The sequence below is a fragment of the Pogona vitticeps genome, chromosome 3, assembly GCF_051106095.1.
Source record: "Pogona vitticeps strain Pit_001003342236 chromosome 3, PviZW2.1, whole genome shotgun sequence".
In the NCBI taxonomy this organism is placed as follows: domain Eukaryota; kingdom Metazoa; phylum Chordata; class Lepidosauria; order Squamata; family Agamidae; genus Pogona; species Pogona vitticeps.
In genome coordinates this window covers 159,004,395-159,029,499 of record NC_135785.1, presented here as the reverse complement: position 1 = coordinate 159,029,499, position 25,105 = coordinate 159,004,395, and the positions used below count along the sequence as shown (strand labels likewise).

The following is a 25,105-nucleotide window of genomic DNA, read 5'->3' as shown; positions in this document are numbered from 1 at the left end:
TCTGTAGACACGTGAATAGTGACTGAAAAAACATGGTGATCGTAACACCATTCTCAAAGCTGAATCGCCAGATATAGAAGAGACAACAAGTGGGTGCCTCCCTGTTTGTTGATATAATACAGGGTGGTCATATTCTCTGTGGCGACCGGGACCCTGCGACCAACTATGAGAAGATGGAAAGCCCGGAAAATCTTGATGACTGCCAACATTTCTAGGTGATGGATGTGTAACAGCTTCTCTAAGCTACACCACAAAGCATGGATCTCGTGAACATCAGTGTGCACCCCATCCTATTGGGCTGGCATCCATTGTGATCTGTACTGTCAACTGGAGGTGCAGGACCTTCGTCCCCAACCAGAAGGTGCGGGACGAAGGTCCACCAGGGTAGCTGGCAAGCCAACTCTGGGGGTAACACACAGGCGTTTGGAAGGATGTGTCGAACTGAGATAGGTACCAAGCCTGCAAAGAGCTCATCTTCAGTCTTGCATGTTGGAGAACAGACATGGTCAAAGCCATCAGACTTAGGAGGTGTGTATGGTGAGCAGATACTCTGGAGTATCAAAAAGGGTTAATGGCTCACCTCAACTTGAGTATTCGTTCAGGAGGAATACCCTGGCCCTGACCGAATCGAGGTGTCTCCTGATGTAATCCATGGCTTGAGGCGGTTTGAGAGGAGATTTTGTGAAGTTGACCTGCAAGCTGAGGTCTGCTAGAGTCTGAAGAGCAAAGATAGCATCTTTTGGGGCTGTGTGGTATGAACCTGCCACAATCAATTGATTGGCTATATACAGAAAAACCGTGATGTTATGCACACAAAGGTAGGCTGCCACAGGAGCTAGACACTTTGTGAAGGTTTTTGGAGCACTGGAGAGCCCGAAGGGAAGAGTGCAGAATTGGTAAGTCGAATCCATGAAGAAGAAATGGAGATACTTGATGCTGATGGATGCAAATATGGAAATACATATCCTGCAGATCCATAATGACAAACCAATTGCCCAGAGGTGGAATAACGGATTTGAGGGTGACCATGTGAAAACGCCTCAGATGAATACAAGTATTGAATAGTCTGAGGTCCAGGATGGGGCAGAGGCCCCCATCCCTTTTGGGAACTGTGAAATAATGGGAATAAAACTGTTTAGAACATCTTGGGAAGCAACCTGTTGAACCACATGCTTCTGGAGAAGGAGATATATTTTGTCCTCTAGGGCAGGTGAGTAAGCCATGGGTCTGAGGCGACCGATAGGAGGAGGCTCCGAGAACTCTAACAGATAACCGTAACGTATGATGGCAAGCACCCAAGCGCCCTTGGTGAAGATGGACTACTTGTCAAAAAAGGGGGTTAGCTGGGGATGATGTGGACGGTCAGGGATCAGGTTCAAGGAAGGAGAGTCAAAGATATTGTTTCTCCTTGCAGGAGGATGGAAAGCTTGTCAACGTAGGCCCGGTGCCTGGGATCAGAAGGAAGAGGCAGCAGAGGAGGACGGAGGAAGATTGGATTTCTCTGGAGCTGGAGGTTTGTAAGGGCAATAGGGGTGCTGGTTCAATTGTTGAAAGGTGAATGGCCAGCGCCATTGGTTCCGTTGGTACCTTGGCTGTTGGGTAGAGTAAGAATGGGCAGTCTTATGAATCTTGTGCAAGTTGTCCATCACCTCATCTGTCTTCTCATTAAAGAGGCCAACACCATTAAAGAGAAGATCTTCAATGCGGGACCTAGAATCATCAGTGATTTCCACTGAGCGCAGCCATGCACGTCTCCTGAGGGCAACAGCAGAAGCCATAGCCTCTGAGACAGCATCAGCCCTATGGCGAGATGCTAAACGCTGCTGTTTAGTCAAAGTAGCCACCTCAAGGTGGGTATTAAGGGCAGTCTCCTCGAGAGCGGCTTGAAGAACTGGAAGGATCTTATTCCATAGTTGTCTGTGATAAGCTCCCATTGCAGCCTGGTAGTTGGAAACCTTCATGATAAAGGAGACCAGGGAGTACAGCTGACGACGTAGGACATCCAGCTTTCTACCTTCTCTGTTGGTGGGGGTGACCGTTGAGCAGTTCCCAGCATGCGACTGATTGGACTGCACTGTGATAAGAGTTTGGAAACAGATGTTTAGCAAGAAAAGCTGTGTTGTTCCCATGTGTCCTATAGTGGTTTTCAACATGTCTGGAAATCTGGAGAGACGCAGATGGTTTTTCCCATGATTCCTTAATGAGGTCCAACATGGCAGGAATGAATGTCAGACTCAACGGAGGGGATTTTTCTTGATTTATACTGTTGAAGACGAGGTCTTGATTAGGAGGGGGAGGCTGCTCAATATCGAGCTCCAAAGATTTCGCCATGCAGAGAATGAGCTGAGAGTATAAAGTCCTCCAATGGGGACGGGGGGGGGTTAATATCAGCCACATCCGAATCAGGGGTTGGTAGATTTGAGGGAGACTCTCTGGAAGCTTCAGAAGGTGGATCCTGTTCAGAGGCTGTTGATGCTAAGGAGCCTCTAGAAAGAGAGAGAGGGGCGGAGAGGGAGAATGGTGATGAGCCTGAGAAGTAAAGGCTGGAGCCCAAGGGGTCAGTACTGAAGTGTCAGCCCCAGACGGAAGAAAACCTTTGGAAGATGCAACCTGACAGGATGAACAGACATGAGGGAGAGAAGCACTCGGGTGTGATACCAAAACTGGTGGTACCGCTTCGATGGATGGGGCTCTGGTCGAGAAGCATTGGGTTGAGGCAGGCGGTGTTTAACCGCAGATTTTGTTGGTACCTGAACCACGGGATCGAGCTGGTAATAAGCTCGATGTCGACGCCGAGGCAAAGTGCACTCCTAGGTCTGCCAGGGAATTGTCCTTGGACGCAATATGGATTGCTTGGGGGAAAATGTGGTGGGAGCGACACCATTCCCAAAAACGTAGAGTCAATCGAAGGAGGGGCCTGGATCGAGTGCCGCCCTGTCTGTTGATGTAGTGCATCACTGTGGTATTGTCCATTACCAACTGTACCACGAGCCCTCGTATGCGAGGCAGGAAGGCTTGAAAAGCCTTGATGACAGCCAACAGTTCTAGCTGGTTGATGTGGATGGCTCTTTGGCGCGAAGTACCTGCAGCTCCAGGCAGTGCGCTCCCCATCTTGAGGGGCTGGCGTCCGTCACTTGTATAGACAGATATGGAGGGTGGAACGGTCATCCCAATGAAAGGTTGTTGGGCATGGTTCACCAGATGAGATGGTTGGCTACGAGAGGTGGGACCCTTAACTTTTTGTAGGAGGATCCATCATGGGATTGTACTGGGTGAGAAACCAGGACTAGTCTCGTGAAGAGTACCACTGCGGTAGTGGACCTCATCAGACCTAGAAGGTGCAGGGTATCGTGCGCGGTCAAAGTCGCGTATGGTGTAAACTGGAAGGCTGCCGCCTGGATTTTGTGAATTCGCTAAGACGGTAGGAAAGCTCTCATGAGAATCGAGTCCAGTGTTGCTCCTATGTAGGAGACGGTCTGGGATGGCATCAAGCTGGACTTTTTCTCGCTGATTTTTAACCCGAGTCTCTTTAGGGTGTAGAGGGTGAAGTTTGTGGCGGAGACTGCCTCGTGGTAGGATTTTGCAACTAGAAGCCAATCGTCTATATAGGGAAAAAATTTTATCCCCTTGGTACGGAGGTAAGCCACGACTGGTGCCATGCATTTTGTGAATGTCCTGGGGGCTGTGGAGAGCCCAAATGGGAGAGCGGTGAATTGGTAGGTATCGTGATGGAACCTGAATCGGAGGAATTTTTGATGAGATGGGTGAATGGAGATGTGGAAGTAGGCGTCCTGTAAATCTATGGTGACGAACTAGTTTCCCTGAGACAAAAGAGGGAGAATGGAGTCAAGAGTCAGCATACGGAATTTCTTATGGAGGATATATTGGTTGAGATCTCTGAGGTCCATGATGGGCCTTATGCCTCCATCTTTCTTGGGGACTGCAAAGTAGTGTGAGAAGAAGCCCTCGCTGGAGTCAGAGGATGGTATCCTGGTGATGGCCTCCTTGGATAGGAGCGCTGAGATTTCCAATTAAGGACCCACTTGTCAGTAGTGATGGTTTGCCGTTCTTGGAGGAATGGGAATAGTCTGGTGGTGCATAAAGAATTAGGAGAGATGCTTACCCCTGTGCTGAGCTTTGTGAAAGGACTGCTTGGGGCTACGAAAGCGCTGCTGTTTGAACAGCGGAGCGGTGGACTGATAAGTCTGATAAGTCTGGTCCTGCTGTTGTTTGCTGTACGGAAAGGGTTGGTACTGAGTGGAAGATTGGTATTGAGGCTTCTTGTATGCCTGTTTCTGATACCTATATGGCTGGTATGGTACGTAAGACTTCACTGTCTTTCTCATCTTATGGATATTCTCCATGATTTCATCAGTTTTGAAGTAGGATAGTCCAAGCGCATCGAAGGGTAGATCCTTGATTTTTGTTTTAGTGTCATCGAGGATATTGGCAGTTCTGAGCCATGCCTGGCGTCTGACAGCTATCGCCGTTAACATGGATTTAGAGGGGATGTCTGCCGTATGTTTTGCAGCAAATCTCTGTTGTCTAGTCAGGGTATTAGCCTCTTCGTAACATTGAGGGCTTCCGTTTTAGAAGGATCAGGTAAAGTTTGTAGCATAGGGATTATTTTGTCCCAAAGATGCTTCTGGTAAGTGCCCATGACCGCTTGATAGTTGGCTATTTTGATCAAAAGGGCAGCGAAGGCATAAAACATCTTGACCAAACTGTTGGATTTCCTACCCTCTTTGTCAATGGGCGTAGCTGACAACCAGGTATGAGACCTGTATTGGGTGGCTTCAACCACGATGAAGTTGGGTGATGAATGATTAGTGAGGAATTTGGAATCCAACCCATGAGTTTTGTAGCGATGCTCTATTTTGTGAGGGACTTGAGCCATCAAGGGTGATTTGTCCCATGAAGTTTTAACCAGTCCGAAGAGGGCTGGAATGAGGCTCAGACTAGGCGGTTTTGAGGCTTCCTTAGGCTTCACAGGAAGAGTAATGTTAAGAGTCGATTGCTCAACAGGAGAAGTCTGTTTAGAGGCCTCCGAACGTGGAAGGGTTGGTGCCGGGAAAGAGGAGCCTTCCATGGTGGGAAAAAGAGTCTTCTCGTAGAGAAAAGATCAAATCCGTTGACATCTGAGTTTAATGGCTTGCTTGGAAAAACCTTTGCAAGCAATGCAGGTCTGGTCGAGGTGTGATTCTCCCAGACAAAACAAGCACTTTCGTGTCCGTCAGAATTTTACGAGAACAGACGGCGCACTGCTTGAAGCCCCAAGGGGCCATAAAACAAAACAAAAAGGGGATCCGTCGAAACAGGGGGAGGGGAACAGAACGATGGCAAACTAAAAAAATTTGGCAGGTTTGTCAAGGATTAACAATAAAACAACAATAAAACAACAACAGGGAAAAAGGAGAAGAATAAAAGGCTAGCTAAGCTAGGATACTTAAGTATAGATGCTCTGCTCTTCCTAATGTCCTAATGGTGCGGCGGAAAAAGAGGAACTGAAAGGAGAAAGACAAGGCAGAGCCTATATACCCTCCGGAGAGGAGGGAGCTAATTGACTCTTTTTTCTATAGCTCTAGAATCTTCCGGACGTCCTGCGCAGGTGCAGGATTAACCCATTTGTGTGCATTCACAGAGACCACTACGAAGAACCAAAACAAAAAGATAACTCACAGGGAAAACATCCAAAACAAAAAGACAAGATCAAGTCCGAAATCCAGAAATTGTAAACGCTGAACAGTCCAAAAATCCGAAAAACCACAAGAGATAAGAAGTTCACTCTAGTAATCGCTAAAGAAGTCCAATTTCAGCGGTGGCTAAAAGGAACTGAGGTATCACGGGCGGGCAGAGCATGCGCGCCACAGGGGAACATCCTGCTAATCACGGTTTTAAGCTCTAGAACATTCTGAGGAGTCCTGCGCAGGCACAGTCTAACCCATTCATGTGCATTCACAGAGACCACAAAGAACTTGTTTATTACTTGCATACTGAGTTACTGATCTTGGCTGCTTCACCTAACTTGTTTCGAAGTTTGAATTCATTCTCTTTTAACAATACCTCTGTGAGATCATTGTACACCTGATACTCTGAAAAGACATCCCAGACAACCCTGGCTTACTGGGATGTAGTGCTCCCATTTGGCTTGTCTTATACACAAGCTGCCCAATGGCTACATGCTGAGGATTCCCAGTGTGTGTAGTAGATAGAGTGACAGACTCAGGAGGCCTAGTTCAAATCCCTGCTCAGCCACATAAACTCACTGGGGGTGTAGAACTGGTAAAGCCACTCCTTCAATATCTCACTTATCTGGAAAACCCTATCAGGGTCACTATAACTTAGTTCTGGCTTGATGGCACATAACATCATATGCAGGCATAATTCAACAGGTGATGGGCCCACTGTCTGTGCTTTATGTACAACTGTAATGCCTGAATAAGGTATGGCACTTCACTATTCACCGCATAAGAGAAACACAAGCCAACATATCATGGATTATGAGTCGGACAGCCTCCAATTCTAGGTTCAAGTGTTATAATAAAGAAACTAAAGACACACAGTTCATTGTTTGCTTAACTGTTTGAGAAAAACAAAGTGAAAGCAACTGAGCAATGTGCAACAGTGAGGAATTCATAGAAATCCTAGCTTAATGTGGAACCCAAACTAGGCCACTATTCCATTAATGTTAATTTCAAGTATACTGTGCCTATGACACTATAAAGCAATTTTCTTTAACATATCACAAAGTAAGAAGGGAATGGCAGGGCTAACAAAAGAGTTTTGGAAAAATAAATAGAGCATAAAAACATTATGACAGTGGTGAGGAACCAATGACACTTCACATGTTGATTAACCATGAGTTCTATTACATTCTGGCTGACAGAGGCTTCTGGGAAGTGACTTTGGATGGATGAAACTTTGGGTGTGAGATACAGCTTGAAATACAAAGAAGAAATAAATCAAAGTTCCTGTCATCAAAGGCGATGGAATATTTACATTTACGGATATCTAGGTTACTCTGGAGTGGTGGGGTACTGTAACTAAAATCTGCTTGCTTTAATTTGGGTGAATGATGCAATGTTTGGCTCAACAGAATAGATCTGCATGAATGAAATTTATATTCTATTAAATTACCTTTCTATTAGATCACACAAGTAATTGAAAGTATGAACAGCTTCTTCTTTGTCTTCATGCAGTGGAAGCCATGATAACCAATGGGGAAGGACTTCTTCAACATTTATACAGTCAGGCTTGAATTTCATGATCTTCCCGACGGCTGAAATGCAATTTTCTGTTGCATTGACATTCTCTTTGGTTTTGGCATCCGTTGACTGGATAACTCTTACCAGCAATGGAAGTGCCTCTGATAATACAATATTTGACAAAAGAAAAAGGCAAAGAAATATTTCAGTCCAAGAAATTATAGCACATCAAATCACTCATGCATCAGGGAACTAGACTGAGATAGCACATTGTCCTATATAAATCTGCTGGCTGTAAAGATCTTCTGAAGAGGGCCTTCCTTTAGTCTCACCACTACTGAATAGAAGTTTGATGGAAGGGGTTCTTCTCTGTGATTGCTTACAGGCTGTGGAACTCACTACCGAGGGATTCTGGGTAGCCCCCCAATCCCAAATATTTTTCCATTGGAAGGCAAGGATCCTTCATATTCAGGCAGTTAAATGGAGGTGCTGCAGAATGGGCTTCTAATTTGGCCAGATATGTTTCCACCACACACACTGATTTGTGTGGCTTTTAAATTTTCTATGTTTCAAAGGACAAGTTTTAACTTTATCTATTTTATTTTACTGCTAGCCATCCTCAGTCTCTTTATGGAGGGAGGAGAAAGAAGCATGGTCCAGAATAACCTGGATCTGTCTGTTTCAGGATCCCTTCTCTCCAGTCCCTACCCCTGCTACTGTATTCCATTCTAATAATTTGTCAGCATCAGGCTATTTTACCCTCCAGCCCTTTTAGAATGAAAATAATATCAATATGTATTCATACAACAAGCACACCAATACAAAGTTTCATGTGTAGAAGATTATGCTTGTGGCTACTTCTAGGCAATAGTTTTCATGCTTCTTATCCACAGATTACCCGCCTGTAAAATCTTCAAGTGGACATGTGTGATTCACACCCTGGGTGAGTTGCACCTGCGTGGAGCCTCATTGGCTCTAGAGCTTCTGCAGTAGCAATGAACACATTAGAATATGCCCCTCCCCACCCGTATAAGTACCTTGGCACCAAGTGTCCCCTTTCAGTTGTGTCAACTGCTGCTTAATAGTAAGCAAACAATGGTGTGACAGAGGGGAGGATGGGCGGGATGTGTGAATCACAGAGGTTCGCTTGAAGAACTACAATTACAGGTGGGTAGCCTGTCGTTCTTCGTGGCCTCTGTGAATCACACCCTGGGTGACTAATAGGCTGTCTTACCCAGAGGCAGGGTGTCACGCCAAGGTAGAGGCTAGAACAGCATGTCCAAATGCCGCATCAGACTTCTGCTGGAGATTGAGTCTATAATGACGGATAAATGTGGATGGCTGTGCCCAAGTGGCAGAGGCACAGATGTCCAGAAGAGGTACGTGGCGGAGAAAGGCTGTAGAGGCTACCACTGCCCTGGTGGAGTGAGGGCGAACCACTCTAGGGGCTGGTTGTTGAGCAAGTTGATAAGCCAAATGAATGGTTGTGGCAACCCATCTGGAGATAGATTGGGAAGTTGGCAGACGGCCTTTTGTAGGTAGTTGATGGCTTATGAAGAGACTGTCTAAAAGGTTGAGTATGTTGGAGATAAAAAGCAAGAGCTCTTCTGACATCTAATGTATGGAGTATTTTTCTTGATTTGAAGAAGGCGACAAAAAAATGAAGGCAGGACAATGAGCTGGGAAAGATGAAATTGAGAGACAATTTTGGGGAGGAAGGAAATGTCCATGAATAACTTTACCTTATCGGGGAAAAAATTGTAGATAAAAGTAGTCGTAGCGTAAAGCTGCCAATTCACTAGCTCATCGAGCTGAGATGATGACTATGAGAAAAGCTGTTTTAAAGGTGAGGAATCTTAAGTCAGCTGTAGCTAAAGGCTCAAAAGGAGCTTTTGTAAGCTGTTTCAAAACAGGAATTAATGACCATTATGGGGAAGGAGGTAGAGTATTGGGGTAGATATGAGAGAGATCTTTTAGAAAATGTTTCGTTGTTGGATGTTTGAAGAAGTTTGCTGCTGGAGAATTTGGAGGTTGGTATAATATTATTGCCGAAAGGTAGACTCTCAAGGGTGAGATGGAGAGGCCCTTGGATTTGAGAGGTAGGAGGAAGCGGAGAATAGTGGAAAAAGATGGATTGATGGAGGATGATGAGGAAGATTTGGTAAAGGATCAAAATTTCTTCCATTTGTACAGATAGGCTTTCCTTGTGGATTTTTTTTTGGCATGATGAAGAATGTTCATTAAGGGAGAATCCTCCATGCTGCCAGGTGCAGAACAGGTAAGTCCAGGTGTAGGACTTGGTAGTTTTTCTGTGTGAGAAGGTGTGGCAGGCGGGAGAGATGGTGGATGTCTGATGAGAGAACTGAGGAGAACTGGGGACCAAGTCTGTCTCAGCCGCCAAGGGGCTATAACAATGGCACTGGTTTTGTCTTGTTGTAGACGGACGACAACTTTGTGGAGGAGAGGGAACGGTAGAAAAAGGTAGGTAAGAGTCTTGGGCCAACGTCTGACAAATGCGTCTCCCTGGGAATGTTTTCCTATTCCAGCTCAGGAGCAATACAGTTGGCATTTTTGATTCGCTCAGGAGGCAAAGAAATCGAGAGCCAGTGTGCCCCATTTCCGGCATAGCTGGCGGAATACTGATTGATCTAGTTCCCACTTGTGAGTTTGGGCATCTGTATGGCTGAGCGAGTCTGCTAGGTTGTTGTCTTGACCAGCGATGTGTAAGGCTGTGAAACAGATGCGATGTTGCAGACACCACTCCCAGAGGTCAACCGCTAGGTAGAGGAGACCTGGGGAGTGGGTGACGCCTTGTTTTAGGATGTAGTAGATCACCGTGGTGTTGTCGGTGGTGATCTGTACCATTTTTCCTACCAGAAGGTTTCTGAAGGCCTTGCAAGCCTTTATGACGGCTAGTAGCTCCAATTCGTTTAATGTGGAGCAGTTTTTCTCTGTGAGACCATTTGGTGTGGACTGTGAGGGATTTTCAGTAAGCCCCCGAGCCGGTGCAGCTGGTGTCGGTAGTGACTTGTATTCACGAGCAAGGTTGTTGGAATGGTCGCCCGATAGAAAGGTTGGTATGGGAATGCCACCACTGAAGTTGAGAGACCAATTCTGGAGTGACTCTTAGGAGAGTGTGGGGAGAGTCTGTTAGTGGATTGAACAGGGACATAAAACCAGGATTGGAGAGATCTCATTTTGAGACGCACATGTTGTACAACTGATGTGATAGAGGCCATGGTGCCTAGAATTTGTTGCACCGTTAAGGCAGGTATCAAGGCATGCGGAAATGCGAAGTAAGGTGAAGAGATTTTGTCTCTTTTCTACAGGGAGGAATGCGGTCAGTGGTCTTGCAGATCAAGAGATTTAGCCATGCAAATCATAAGTTGGGCATAGGTCTGGAAATCCTCTGGCGGTGATGGCGGGTCGGCATCAACAATGTCTGACAGTGGAGAGGTAAATAACACCGATGGAGTCTGCGGCTGAGATCCATGGTCAGAGCCATCGAGGTCGCATCTGGAGTCGATTGACTTTGGTGTCGAGAGGCTGAGTCTCATAGTATTGCCAGTTATGAGTTGGAAAAGATGGAGGCGGCATGTCCATGGATATCTGTCGATGTCAAGGATCGTCGACATCAAAAGATGGTGGTTGTGTCAGCGGACCTCGATTGGTAGGGATGGACCTCGGCGTTGAGATATGGAATGGTGTTGAGTCATTTGGGATGGGAATCATTGGGTGATGGAATAACTGAAGGCTTGCTGGAAGGAACGGAAGGTTGTGGACTGGGAGGAGAGGACATTAGTTGGTCAACTCTGTCATCCCATTCTGGAGACTGAGAACAGGGTTGATGAGACGGAAGTCTGTCATCTGAGGGAGATCCAACCGAAATTGATTCAGAGAGTTGTGGTTGTTGTGGGATGTCTGTAGGCTTAGACTCTTTAGCTCGTTTAGGAGGAACAGGCTCCGGAAATGGAGCAGCTTCAGTAAGTCTCTGACAATTAGAGGTTGTTTTCAAAGTCGAGGACGTCAGTATGGAGAGTTTTGATTTGTCTTCGAGGTCTTAGACAATGGAGATGGAGTATCAGAATGAGCTGGTGTAGCTGATGGACGTTGTTTCGATGATTCAGTAACGGCTTTTTCCATTGCTTTGGTTTGGGAAGTGGCCCTACAGGGAGGTTGGGCCATTTGAACTGTTTGTAAAGATTGTTCCCAAAGTCAGAGTTTTAGCTTTGAGAGGCGAGATCAAAGAACTCCGACCTTAAAATTTCTGCAGTGGGTACAGGAGGAAGTTTGATGCTGTTCTCCCAAGCAGAAAAGGCACTTAGCTTGTCCGTCGGAAAGTGGGATCTTATCGCAGACAACACAGTGCTTAAATGGGCCCAAAGGAGCCATGAATAGGAGAAAATAATTGAGGAGAAAAAACCATGGTGGGGGGGTGCGGCCAGAGGCCGAGAGAGGTGAAAGGAAAAATCTCCGATGATAAGAGTTTGATCTAATACTTTAAAAGAAAAAGATTGATAACAGGAAGGAATCAAGAATAAGCTCTCTTTCTCTTTTACCCACAGAAGCAGAATTATGAGGCTCTCAATGTGGCAGTTGAAACTGAAAAGGAACGCTTGAGCACCAAGGTGGGGAGGGGCATATTCTAACGTGTTCACTGCTATTGCAGAAGCTCTAGAATCTTCCGATGAGGCTCTGTGCAGGCATGAATCACCCAGGGTGTGATTAACAGAGGCCACGAAGAAGAACCTCAAGGAACTGTTATTACAAATACTTAATTGCCTTGTCACAGTATCTCTGTAAACTTTAGGAACATATTTTAGAATACGCAAAGTTGAAATCCAGCTCAGACATGAAGCTCAATGAAGTGCCATGGGCAGTCAACCTCATCATATTATGAGGATAAAAGACCTTGTGTGTCTATCAACCTTTTTGAAGGAAAGAAGAAAAACAAAGCATGGTTGTAATAGGATTAAAAACTCCAGAATGGGCTCCAGCAAAATAGGCAGAATGTAGGAACAGCAGCCAGAATCTCATTCACTTTTTGATAGAAAAACCAACAACTGTAGCAATGAGGGAAGTATGCATTATGATGTGATGACAGCTAAAAATTTGGGCTCACAAGGGAGTAGCTTTAGCTGTTGATGAAATAGCATTTGACTAATCTGTTATCCTTGTCTTCTAATGCCCTCTATGATTAAAAAAAGGACGTGGTGGCGCTGTGGGTTAAATTGCAGAAGCCTCTATGCTGCAAGGTCAGAAGACCAAGCAGTCGTAAGACTGAATCCACGCGATGGAGTGAGCTCCTGTTTCTCCCAGCTCCTGGCAACCTAGCACTTTTAAAGCATGTTAACATGCAAGTAGATAAATATGTACCACCATTGTAGGAAGGTAAGGGCATTCCGTGTCTAGTCGCGCTGGCCACGTGACCACAGAAACTGTCTACAGACAAAACTGGCTCTATGGCTTGAAAACGGGGACGAGCACTATCCCCCTAGAGTCGGAGATGACTGGACTAAATGTCAAGGGGAACCTTTACCTTTACCTATGATTAAAAAAAGCTTCAAGTTTTGATATGATTTCTAATTAATACAAAAATGCTAATAAGTAATATGATTTATGGAATGAAATAACATAAAACATTCAAGTTCTATTTTACAAATTCCACCTTGCCCCCTGCCAATTCAGTAGCATTTGTTATTTAATTTATCTGTAGGAATTCTCTAGGCAGTAATTACTAGAACCTTCTACTTGTTCCTCAAACAGGACACTTTGGTACCTATGTGAAGTCTCCTGGATCTCGTTTAGAAATACTCTGACCAAATTACCTGTGCAGAAAGGCCGATAGTTGTCTCCTCCAAATTGTGCCATAACTCCAACACCATATGCAGCTGCTTGCCTAACCTCTGGGCTGTTATCACATATTGACTGTAGCATTGGTCTTAAGAAGTATTCTGCATATTTGAATGAAGATGGACTGCAGTGCTCTATGACATCATCAAAAATACATAAACCCCATTGCCGATCTGGCCATGGTCTATGTGGACACTGTAAATAAAACATTTAAAATAGGTAAATATACATCCAGCTTTCCCTCCACTATTTGAAACTTTTCCTTGCCATTCCTTTATATTGTAGTTTATGTTGTATACATACTTTTCTCCATATCATTCTTTACATATGTAATCTTTATCTATTTGCTATTCTCCTACATTTTACATTTCTATTTCCAAACACATGCCTCTGGAATCAAATACCACAATACATGTTCAAAAGTTGTATATATTATAGCCAACCAAATATATTAATTTTGTATGGACTTTACATTGAAGCTTCCGTCACCATTGTCCCAGCGTTGATATTACAATAAAGGATCTTTCTACTACTTCAAGATAATCTGAAGAAATCTATGATACTTACAATTAAATTGACAATTTGTGGTAGCAGCTGTTCAAACCATGGTAACACCTTTGCCTTGTAGCTGCTGAATATTGAGTGCAAAATATCGGATACTTTAGTCAGAATGTAGACATCACTGTCATGCTGATAAAAAAGAAAATGCAATCTGATCAATACAAATCATTTTGACTAGCTTAACAGTGATAGATGTCATGACTTTTGTATTTTCAGACTAAAAGTGGTCCATCAATTCTCCTAGAATTCTCCTAGAATTTTGGCTTCAAGATTACACAGGAATATGTTTATATCAGATACAGGTGCACACAGTGATAAGCCAGAATTTATCCTAGTTTAGGGTTACCCTATTTTTCTAAGCATGCTAATCTATGCAGCTCTCCTGCTTTGTTCTTCCCTTTGCAAAAGCAAATGAACCAGACAGTGAATGTACCATCCATGTTCTGAAGCCAGGCTAATGATTTCCTCCTCTAAAATATGCTATGTAAATTGACAACTAATCCTGGTTTACTCTGGATTGAGAAATTACACAAAACACATTTTCAACCCCCTTCTGCAAAGGAAGGAGTGAATCAAAATAAACCAAAAGTTCTCATTTTTATTGTTATGTACAAACATAAGCGACTGGTGCTTTTCCCTACCTGTTCTCAGCAGACCTTGTTCTTACAGACAGGAACTTTTCTCCTACAGATCTTTTCTCCTTTAGATGTCCACACACTTTCTCCCTCTAGCCAGTCATCTGCCTTTTCCTTACTGTAATTCAGCCTGAGTGGTTCAATTTTTATTCCCCAACCCCCACTGCCCAAGGCTTTCATGTTCATACAAATGCCTAAATGAGCACAGGGTAACCTTTACTCCAAAAGAAACACAGCCACCTGTATCATTCTGCCAAATACTGTAGTTTTTCTTTAAACTGGACCTTGAACTCTAGTAAAATATCATCTGCTTCCTCAAGTCACATTGAACTACTGCCATTTCCTCAATCTCCTCACTGGCCCTTTCAATTCTAGAGTGTAGTTGGGAAAAGGTAGAGGAAAGGAAAAACAGCAAGTCTTTGACAAGTTTTCCCTAAACATTACACATGTTCTGAACCAGTCAGAAACTGAAATTGAGTCTATGCTAGTATATTAATGCTCCTTTGATTACTCTGTGATTACTAATATTTATATAGAAGCTGAAAATATAAACTAATTTTATAAATTATAAAATTTTATAAATTTTATAAAGTATAAAAGAGTGGTCTTTTAGACCAGATGGGCAGGGTATAAATCAAATAAATAAGAGACTGCCTCTCAGAATACAACAGCCCTACTTGGATTTCTCAGATGAATTCTACCACAGAAACAAAAATTTAATTCATTCCTGTACAAATACAACTCTTCCCCAGTCTTTCTATTAACCCCACCCCACCTCCATCATAGTTACTGACAGGTATCTTAGAACCACTTACTGGATGTAGCAGCACAAGCTGCCACCCTACCCTAAAGGTCCTTGTTATATTCTTTCACAACTCTCTTGGCTGCTAGAAATCTGGACCCAACAAGTGTTTCTCAGAAGGGACCAAGGGAGTGAAATGTGGCAAAGACAAGATAAATATTAAGAGAATATTATATTGCTGAATTATCTAGATATTAAATTTTCAGCTATTCTGAATATTGTCTTTAAAAACCATAGGATCTGTGGCACAAGGCATTCATTCACCAGGACTGCCATTCACTTCAGAGTCATCATACAACAAAATAAAATAAATACATAATGCGGAAAATCTTTAACTTGCTTTAACAAAACATATGATTCTTTTCATCATTTTAAAAAAATCTGTTGACTACTCAGGGGACTTCAGACACTCATGTAATTTAATCAAACATCATGATTAACTGTAAGATGCAAGAGATAGGACAAAGTATTTGTCTTCCTCTTAAGCTGTTGGAACATGCTCAGCTTAGGAGGTTATCATGTTCTTAAAACCAGGACATGTGAATTCCGGTGTTATGATGGCTACCTATTCTTCTGCCTGTGCATGATTTGGTGGGAGGTATTCATTTACAATGCTGTATAATATTTCAGAGGTTTTTATGCAGCTGCATAATAATAATCTCAATTCAACTCTTGTATTTGTAGCAGAAGCTGTCTTACGTAGTGAGCAACCCAAGCAATGCACATTTTAAAGCTCAAGCACTAAGGAAAAGAAACATTAAAATAATTGGAGGATAGAATTTTATGGATATTTGTCAGCTACCACAAAAGTGGCTTTAGTGTACAATATGAAAAGGGATCTGCCCAACAGTGACATTATGCTGCCTGGGTCAGAGCGCCAACCCTTATATGATACATCCTATCGAAACCATCACATTTTCATCAGAGTCTAACATCTCCACAAGCCATCTTCCTTTCTGCATGTTAAGGAAAAAGACAATAGGGACTAACAACTTACTGCTTTCTAATGTACCATAAATCTGTTGTTTCAGCTGGCTGTTTCTTTCTACTTTGAAAACAAAACCACTCTGGAGCTCCCTGACCTTTGAGTTTGGGAGGGACAGACTATCCCCACAGTTGCTGGTGGAGCCTAAGTCAAGTGGAACCGATGAACAGTTTTCCAAAACTTGGGTTTCCCAGTACAATTGGAAGAACGTGGCACATGCTGCAACCATAGCTCTACCAACAGTTCTTTGTCTTAAACTCAGATTGGACAAGCGTTGACTACAAGTTTGTTGACAGATTTAAGACTTAGAGTACTGCTGGGAGAAATGGTCTGCTACCTTTTGCCTGTGGTAAAGTCTATAGTCCTCAGGTAAAAATGTGTAAAATTCCAAGAAAGGGCCTCTAATCAATGTTTCAAGAATATGGTCTGAGTCTCGCTGGCTTGAGATAAGATGGCTCAATTTATGGACAGATATGTCAGAGAATCTGGAGAATCTTGCGTATTTTGTCCTGAGCACAAGCCTGAGACTATGATTATAATAACAAAGCACACACATTGGGAAGTTGTGTATTTTTTTTTCAGTTCAGCACTATTTCAAAGTATTCGCATAGTACAAATAGTTTACAAGAATGTTCTGCTTACATCACAGAATGAATCAAGAAAAGAAAACTTACTTCATCTTGCAATGACTCTTCAACTTGCTCGTCATAGTCTTCATCTTGTCTTTTTGCTAATTAAAAAGTAAATTATTAATGTATTAGTGCAGTTGTTACATAAATTTTCAGATCCACTGCAGGAAAGAAGCCACAGAAAATGAGCAAAGGGAAGTTGTTTGGCAGGCCAACTAGGTGGACGGCTATTGTAAGCATGACAGAAGGAACGTATGGTGCGAAAGTTATTGCTGAGGTGCAGTAATAAATAGCAATCTATCCTGGGGAAAGCTGTCCTGATGAAAAGCAAGCTGCATTTTTTGTCATATACTGCAGTACTTGTTGAGACAGATTCTACTTTTAAATATTTTGCTTGGAAAACTTCCAGAACTTGGGGGGGGGGCTGGTGGTTGGCAACCAAATTTAACAATGACTATCAATGTGATTATCTCTGTATTCATTCAGATGTTTTTTAATCTTGTATTTTTAGATATACAATTTTTTGTCCAAAACTTTAAGCTTATGTGGGCTAAAATAGCGAAATATCCATCATTAGTAAAACTGAGTATTGTACCTTGAGACAAATATTTCATGTCAGTAAGCAACTTTTAAGTAGTTTACCTTGCCTTAATTCTTGATTTTTAAAGTGCTCTTCTAGTTTTCCTTTTAATATTCCTCCAAGCTCTTCAAAGTGTTCATTGTTAAGGCATCCATCTCCCATTACTTCAATACACTAATGAAATAAAGTTATCAACTTGAAAATTATTTTTACTCAAAAAGCTTCAATAGTGATGATTTCCAGAACATTGTAAACACAACTACAGAAAGACCAGTTCTGTAAGCTCTGAACTTATACATATTTGTTACCATATTTTTCCATGTATAATACACTATTTTTTCTAAAATAGATGAGTAAAAATTGAGGGTCATCTTATACACAGAAGCTGAACCTACATGCCACAGCTGGCACAGAGCCCTCTCTGTGGGCATGCGAGCCATGCTGATGCTGCTGCCCATGCCAGCAGAGGGCAGCACCGCTCGCTGCTGGGGCTCAGCTTGAGCTCACCCTGCCGCCTTGCCTGCTGCCCAAAGGGAGCCCACAAGTGGCGCTGGAGGCGGTAATCAGGTGGTGACAGCAGCAGGAGGAAGCGGAGGCAAATCGCTGCTGCCCATTGATTGTGACTCCAGCGCCACAGGAAAGCAAGCGAGCCATGCTGATGCTGCTGCCCATGCCAGCCCGGTGCAGCGCGCGGCAGCTCTTGCTGTTGGGACTCAGCTCGAGCTCACGTTTCCACCTTGTCCCCTGCCCAAAGGGAGTCCACAAGTGGCGCTGGAGGCAGTGATGATGCGGCGACAGCAGGAGGAGGAGGTGAAGGAAGAGCTGCACCCGGCTGCCGCTCAGCGTGTAATTGCTGCTGCCCATTGACTGCGACTCCAGCACCACAGGAGAGTGAGCGAGCAGGGCAGAGCACAGCGCAGAAAGACTGGGTGAAGGCCTTGCCTATATTGGGGAGTGGGGGAAAGGTGTCCCTTGTCCACCCTCTGGAGGACATGCCGGCCCAGAGGGTGCCTGCTGATTTGGGCACTCAGGCTCAAAAGGGTCAAAACTGGGGGGGCGGGGGCGGGCATGTTATACATGGGGGCGTCTTATAATCGGAAAAATGCGGTATTTCAGAAATGTACACAGCGAGGTCAACCTATTTTTTTGCTCTTTTGGCTACTGAGCAGTACAAAGAAGATAGCTAGAACCTGCTGCACTAAGGTCCTTTACACTGGCAATTAAACTAGGCTGGGTAACAGAAAACTATGGGCAAAATATACTCCTTGTGTCACAATGAAAAGTGCTTTCACTTGCAGGACACATCAATCAATATGCTATTTACTTTACAAATAATGCATAAATTACTGCTTCAGAACAATAAAAATACAGATTTAGTAATTTCTAGTAAAAGAAATGTATAAGGAATTTACTAATAATTCTTTAGAACTACAAGCTTTCACTCTTCTACCTATACAGCTTGGGTACGTGAAGTATACAGACGCAATGATAACTTATGGGTCACTGTGAAATGAAAGCAAAAGCTTCAACTCCCTTCATGCTGGGGACAGAGAAGAGAGTATCTGAACCCATTGCTGCTTGTTCCTGATGTTTATAATATTGCCTCAATTTATTGAATGCTGAAAGCAAAGTTTCTGATCTACAAATAATAACATTCCCTTTTATCCTGCTTACTGAATAACCTGGAATCCCAGTAAGTAGCAAAAAGACAGCTTAAATAAGTAGAATGTTACCTTGGCAAAAGAATGCATTATTTCTGATAGTACATCTGAATCAGGCTCTGTCCCTATAGCCTTGATAAGGGCATCACACATAAAATGCCACATCTGGGTGAGGTATTCTGGGCCACGGACTCTTGCACATTCCAGGAGCAAAGGCATTGATTCTGCAGCTGCCACCCGAACACGTGAAAACTATTAAGGTAAATTGCCATCAAACATTTTTATAGCAAACACAATGAAACAACATTAAAACATCACAGGAACATTTTCATTAAAGGATATCATCATGAAAATAGAATTTTAACAAAGGAACCATAAGTTTCACAACTTGTTCTGTGTATTCTACAAATCCTTCCTTCAGTTCTTTGGCATAGCAAACCTAAAAGAGAATAATGAAATTATTTCAGAAAAGGAATGCTACTGTTAAAAGGGTAACTGGGAACCAGGAATAACTGGACAGCAACTGTAACAGGAACAGGCAAACAATATGTGCATTTCCATTTTACCTGCGACATGGCTAAATTATCACATGCCTTTTCACCAATCCACAAATTGCTACTCTGTATATAAATGAAGTGTTTTGTGTTCTGACTAGCCTAAGGTCCAACGGCATACTTCCATTGGGGGGGAATCCATCCTGTACCACCCCCCCCCCCCCAATGCTACAGGGAAATACACACACTCAGCGTGAGGGAAAACTGCAGAGGGGAGGTGAAGGGGAAGAAAATCTGTACTGGCAAAAGTAAGATTTTGGATCTGGGCCTATATAAAAGCAAAGCAAAGTGTGCTGCTTATATACCCCCCCAAAGTACTAAAATCTCTCTCTGGGTGATTAATAATTTAATTATGAAGGCTACATATCGCCCCCCCCCCGAACTGCGTATTCAGTTTACTGACCTCAAGAGGATAGAAGGTTGAGTGAATTTTGAGCCAGCTACCTAGGATTGAACCCAGGTTGTGCGCAAAGCCTTCTTCACTGTAGTACTGCAGTTTAACCACTGTGCCACAAAGCTCCTATATGTGGGTTTGACTGTACTCACTGCTTCCCATCCACAAAAGGGACTGTCTCATAATCTTTTCCAGTAAGAGAGGAATCTAGGAATGATCTTAAGCTCATGAACTGCAATCTACTTCAATTTTGTAGCTTTGATTATGCTGAGCAGTGATTTCTGTTCAAAGTCTGTGAATAAAATAATACCTACCAACATTTGGCATGCAGTTGCTTTTTCTTCAAGACCTGCAGTCTTAATACCGAAACTTTGCTGGTCTCCTAGATTTACAAACTCCCATCCATCATCATCACTCATATTTTCCATATCTTGTGCTAGTGAGAAAAAAATAATGGTAATTATAGCAGAGCTGTGTTATTGTACCAGTGAAACTAAGAAGGGGTAAGCGTTGAAACTTACTGTCAAGGAGAGCCACTTCAGGCTTAATTGATGCAGTTTTCATTAAAGGGCCCATAACAACTGGAAGGTATTGTTGGAACTCCTTTCCAAGGATTTTGCACATTCTAGCCCATGCAGAAATCATATATGATATCTGTAAATTAATCATTTTATATTCATTCCCTTTCTCCAAGAATAGGTTTACAAAGCTGCATTACTATCTGGGCTGACTGATACACTCATTTTAAAACAGATACTAACATTACACACTGCTGTCACTGTTAAGAAGAAATTTCCACATAGCTGAACAACACTCTATCTTTACTTAACACTTTGAATACAGTAAATTGCATCACAAAATCATTTCCTTGCAATCTTTCTACAGCTTTTAAGGCAATGTTAGTGTGTCCCCATATTGCAGACATAATCTCAGACCACAAAAGCATTTGTTTGCCTAAGGGCACCTAGAAAGTTCCTTGTAGACAAGAGAAGAAACTTTTATGGTCCTGTATGAGTCACTAGATTTGATTCAGTAGCATAAACCTAAGCCAGGGAAAGCTAACAATATCATCAGCTATAGCTGTTTTTCAAGAATTAAATTATTTGATTCCCTTTAAAGTTCTGAGGCTTGTTTGGGGTCCCTTTCATCCTTGGAGGCTGCAGCATTGGGGGAAATTTTCCAAAACTCACTGCTGCTAGAATTATTTTACCAGTGGAAACAATTTTTGGAAATTAAAAAAGCAAAGCAAAGTGTGCAGCTTCTATAGTGCCCCATAGCGCTTCAAGCATGCTTTGGGCGGTTTACAAGTTAATTATGCAGGCTACACATTGCCCCCCCCCAGCAAGCTGGTACTCATTTTACCAATCTCGGAAGGATAGAAGGCTAAGTCAACCTTGAGCCGGCTACCTGGGATTTAACCCCAGATCATGAGCACAGTTTTGGCTGTGGTGCAGCACTTTAACCACTGTGCCACTTCCCCTCCAAGGGCTTCCACAGGATAAAAGGAATCCTTGGAAGCTAGCAGGAAGGAATTGGAAAGTTTAATTCCTAAAAAATGGCTGCAACTGATGATGTTATTAGCCTTAAATGGCATAACTTCATGATATTGGATTTCAGCCATTATATTACATATAATTAAGACCAAAGAGATTACAAATGAGTAGTTCTCTGAGAAATGCAGTGATAAAAAGGGAGCAAAGCATATCACACCACTGCTAGAAATCGTACAGTTCTCTTCTGGTTTCCTGATGTTAAGGTATCTTCTGTATGTGCAAATTATCCTTACAGGTGAGGAACAGAACTAAAATACAAGGTAGTACAAGTGGAGACTTCAGAAGACACTAAAGACTGTGCATGCTCCATTATTCAAGGTCTCAAATTTTCCATCCATCACACTCAACAAACCTTTAACTAGTATGGTATAAAACAAGTGGTACAAAAGAAGTTCTGCTCCATCATTGTTAGCAAATTCAAATAAAACTAAGTCAGCCTTGAAAAACGGAGACTTTATACCACACATGTACAGTGGTATCTTGAACTAAATAACACTCAACTGTTTAACATGATAATGTAATATTATCATATGATACATTCACCTATAGATACTAACATATACAGAAAGTTTGGACAATGTACAGATTACTGAAATAACCAACACACCGAGAAGTTGCACTGCACACTCTAGACACAAAGCAATTACAGCACTGATTACTTTCAACATTTAAAGCAACAGACAATACTAGATAATACAAACATGCCTTGACATACCTGAGGGTCATCGTCTTCTAAATCATTGAAGTCAGTTTGTGTTTTCAGCAACAGCTGCATCACATCTGATGCATCCTGCATGAACTAGAAAGAGAAACAAACACCCAATCAAATATGGCAGTTTTCAAAAATATATATGTTCCAATTATTGATTGATTGATTGATTGATTGTCATTGTAAGTATATACACAGTATACCCATACAATGAAATTCACAGACACCCAGAGAACAGACACATGCACACACATAAAATTCCCCAAACACTCTCCACCCACTAAAAGTCCCCACTAAAAATACATTTACACCGCAGGGCCAAGTAACACAGTCCAACTAACTATTCACTACTGGTGGTCTTTAAGCTCATTATTAAGTGCAATTATAACTCTGGGATAAAAACTATTCAGAAAATGTGTGGTCCGAGTCTTAATTGTTCTATATCTTCTGCCAGACACTATGAAGCTTCTGCCAGCATAAATTATACATATGCCCTAACGACTAAAGTTTGCACGGTAAAAGATAAAGAGAAACTAATGATTTTAAATCAAAGAACTTAAGAGCAACTCATTGGCTGGAATCCTGCATGTCTCCATGTAATGTAGTAACACAGGCAAAACTTTTCAGGCAACAAATACTGTGCGAGTGGCTTGTACAGTTTCTGCACAATGTGCCTGCAGAGGTGGCTTGTGAATACCACTTCCATCTTGGCACTGCTACTTGTGTAATTTGTGCAATATCAAGTCACACTTGTCGTTACTCAGTGGGATTTTAGCCATTGTTTCTATGAATATTGAAAGTTTCTTTCCAATCCATGAAAGCCATGCTAGATGCTAATTTATGTTACTTGAAAATTCAAACACAAATTGGAGAGATACATAGAATCAGAGTTATATTACCCAACTGCCTGCACAAAAGCAGCAGACTACACACAAAAAACCCCCTTAATCAATTATTCCACACCATTCAAGCTGACAGCTCTTTTCTATTATAGATCAAAAAAAATGTGGAACCAACAAGCCAGTATTACAAGGGATCAAAATTAGGTCACTAGGCAAATTGAACTGAAGAACGTGTTTTCCCCCAGATCACATATGGGAAGGGAAAGCAAGCGCAAAAACATCCCTACTTCATTTAGCATGTCATCTTCCATTTTGAAATTGTACCTCAAAAACGCAAGAACTTCTTGAGAAAATCTGAGTAACAAATGTTTACTGCAGCTAGCTTATTACATACATGATTGTAGGAGAGAATAAGATCCTAACGGAAAACTGTGAAATAATATTGGAACACCATATTATATGACAGCAATATTGTATACTTGAATGCTTATCTTTCTTAGCCATGGGCTCCCTATCAGTTTTTTTCTGCTGTTATCGCCAGTCAATGGCCAGGGATAAAGAAAGCAGTTGTATGGTTCTTAACTCTGTTTTCTAGGCCTCGAGGTTAACTCCTGAAGCCTTTTCCATTGGACCATTTCAGCAATGTGGAGAGGGGGGATCTGCTGCTTGGGAAACAGCCTATCCTCCATATTACCTTACCCGGGCTTCATGCTCTGGAGAGGACACTCCTCGATTCAGAGCATGTTACCATAGTCTCTCGAGACTGAAGGATGCCTATGAGGTTTCTAGGCAAAAAAGATTTACTTTTGTAGGCAGGAAAGGCTTGGACTGAGCTGACCTTTGCATGCTTGATAGGAAAGTGTCCAAACTGTTAAGAATTAAATCTACCACACCTGCCATGACAAATGTCATCCTGAGATCCTTCACAAATTGGAATTCAATCCCCAAACAGAAAAAAAATTCTCACTTCTTCACAAGTTTCTAACAGGAAATACAAAGTAGGAAAGTATATCTACTCATAGTGCTCCTGACAAGAAATTTGGGTATGTTTTTAGTGAAAATTATTTCTCCCCTCCCCACTTTCATCTTGCAAGCTACTGTTTGCTGACAGAAAGAAAAGCAAGGTAACAGTAATAAATGAAACAAATTATGACAAGAATCTACAGCAATTAAGTCAAACTGAAACGTACCTTCTCTTTACCTACTGCAAGGCCAATTAAACTGATACATTCTATGGTTTTTCCTCTCAAGAGTCTAAGTTCCTTTTGCACAGCATTCTCAACTATGTGTTTCAGGGAAGGCATAAATAAATCATAGTATGGGACGAACTTTTCCTCTGCTGTATCAGCAACTGAAGCAATGGATGTAACAACCTGTTCCAAAACCAACTTAGTGCCTTTTTCAATCAGCTGTGAGGGAAAAAACAGACAAGTCTAAGAAACTCACTTAAATCTTCATAAAAACATAGAAGTCAAATTATTACTTTATGTGACTTACCTCCTGCAGTTTTAATACCATAATGGAATGCAGATGTTTCACTAAGGTATCTAAATAAGGTATAAGCAGTGATTTTGGACAGTCCTCTGTAAAATTGATCAAAGCAGCAGCTGCGTGAGCCTGAACACGTTGGTTGCCTTGGTCTTCCATGGTCTGTAGAAGAGCTGCAATTACCTACAACAAATAGCTACTGTCAGTGGAAGGACTTAAAATGAACCTGACCAATATACATTACATAGGTTTCTACTTGCCTTTTCATGGAATTTTTTCTGGAAACCCGGTGCAAAGTCTGTAGCCATCTGACCAATTGCATTACAAGCGGCATACCTCACTCTTGGGTGCTGAAACATTTAGCTTCTATTAGTAAGTTCATAAAATGACTGGGTATAATTTTTTCAGGAAGCTAAGTGCATTAAACTTACAGGGTCTTGAAGAAAAAGCAAAACCAGGTTAACTATTTCATTCAGAATTCCTTCCATCTGTTGGTGGCAACCTTCACCAATTGCTGATAGAGCCATCAAGCCAGCGTGTCTGCACTTCCAGTCAGCTATATTAAAAATATTGAATGAAGACATTATGAGCCAGAACAGACATATTCAAGGTATGCATATACTTTTATCAAGAACATGTATTCAAGTGGAAGGT

The 25,105-nt window shown here is 42.3% G+C and overlaps 1 protein-coding gene across 1 annotated transcript in view; it reads right to left on the bottom strand.

The window, feature by feature from the left end:
- The window catches only part of IPO5 (importin 5), a 52,261-nt gene that overhangs the window by 7,421 nt on the left and 19,735 nt on the right, over positions 1-25,105 (bottom strand). The window contains exons 11-24 of the mRNA XM_072994675.2: positions 24,883-25,007; positions 24,712-24,801; positions 24,461-24,634; positions 24,154-24,372; positions 22,128-22,211; positions 20,381-20,513; positions 20,174-20,295; positions 19,254-19,350; positions 18,984-19,156; positions 17,313-17,424; positions 16,716-16,771; positions 13,626-13,748; positions 13,034-13,253; positions 7,138-7,366 (exon numbers count right to left, since the gene is read on the bottom strand). Coding sequence (XP_072850776.2) covers positions 7,138-7,366; positions 13,034-13,253; positions 13,626-13,748; positions 16,716-16,771; positions 17,313-17,424; positions 18,984-19,156; positions 19,254-19,350; positions 20,174-20,295; positions 20,381-20,513; positions 22,128-22,211; positions 24,154-24,372; positions 24,461-24,634; positions 24,712-24,801; positions 24,883-25,007 — 1,957 coding nt within the window. The remainder of the gene's footprint in view (positions 1-7,137; positions 7,367-13,033; positions 13,254-13,625; positions 13,749-16,715; positions 16,772-17,312; positions 17,425-18,983; positions 19,157-19,253; positions 19,351-20,173; positions 20,296-20,380; positions 20,514-22,127; positions 22,212-24,153; positions 24,373-24,460; positions 24,635-24,711; positions 24,802-24,882; positions 25,008-25,105) is intronic.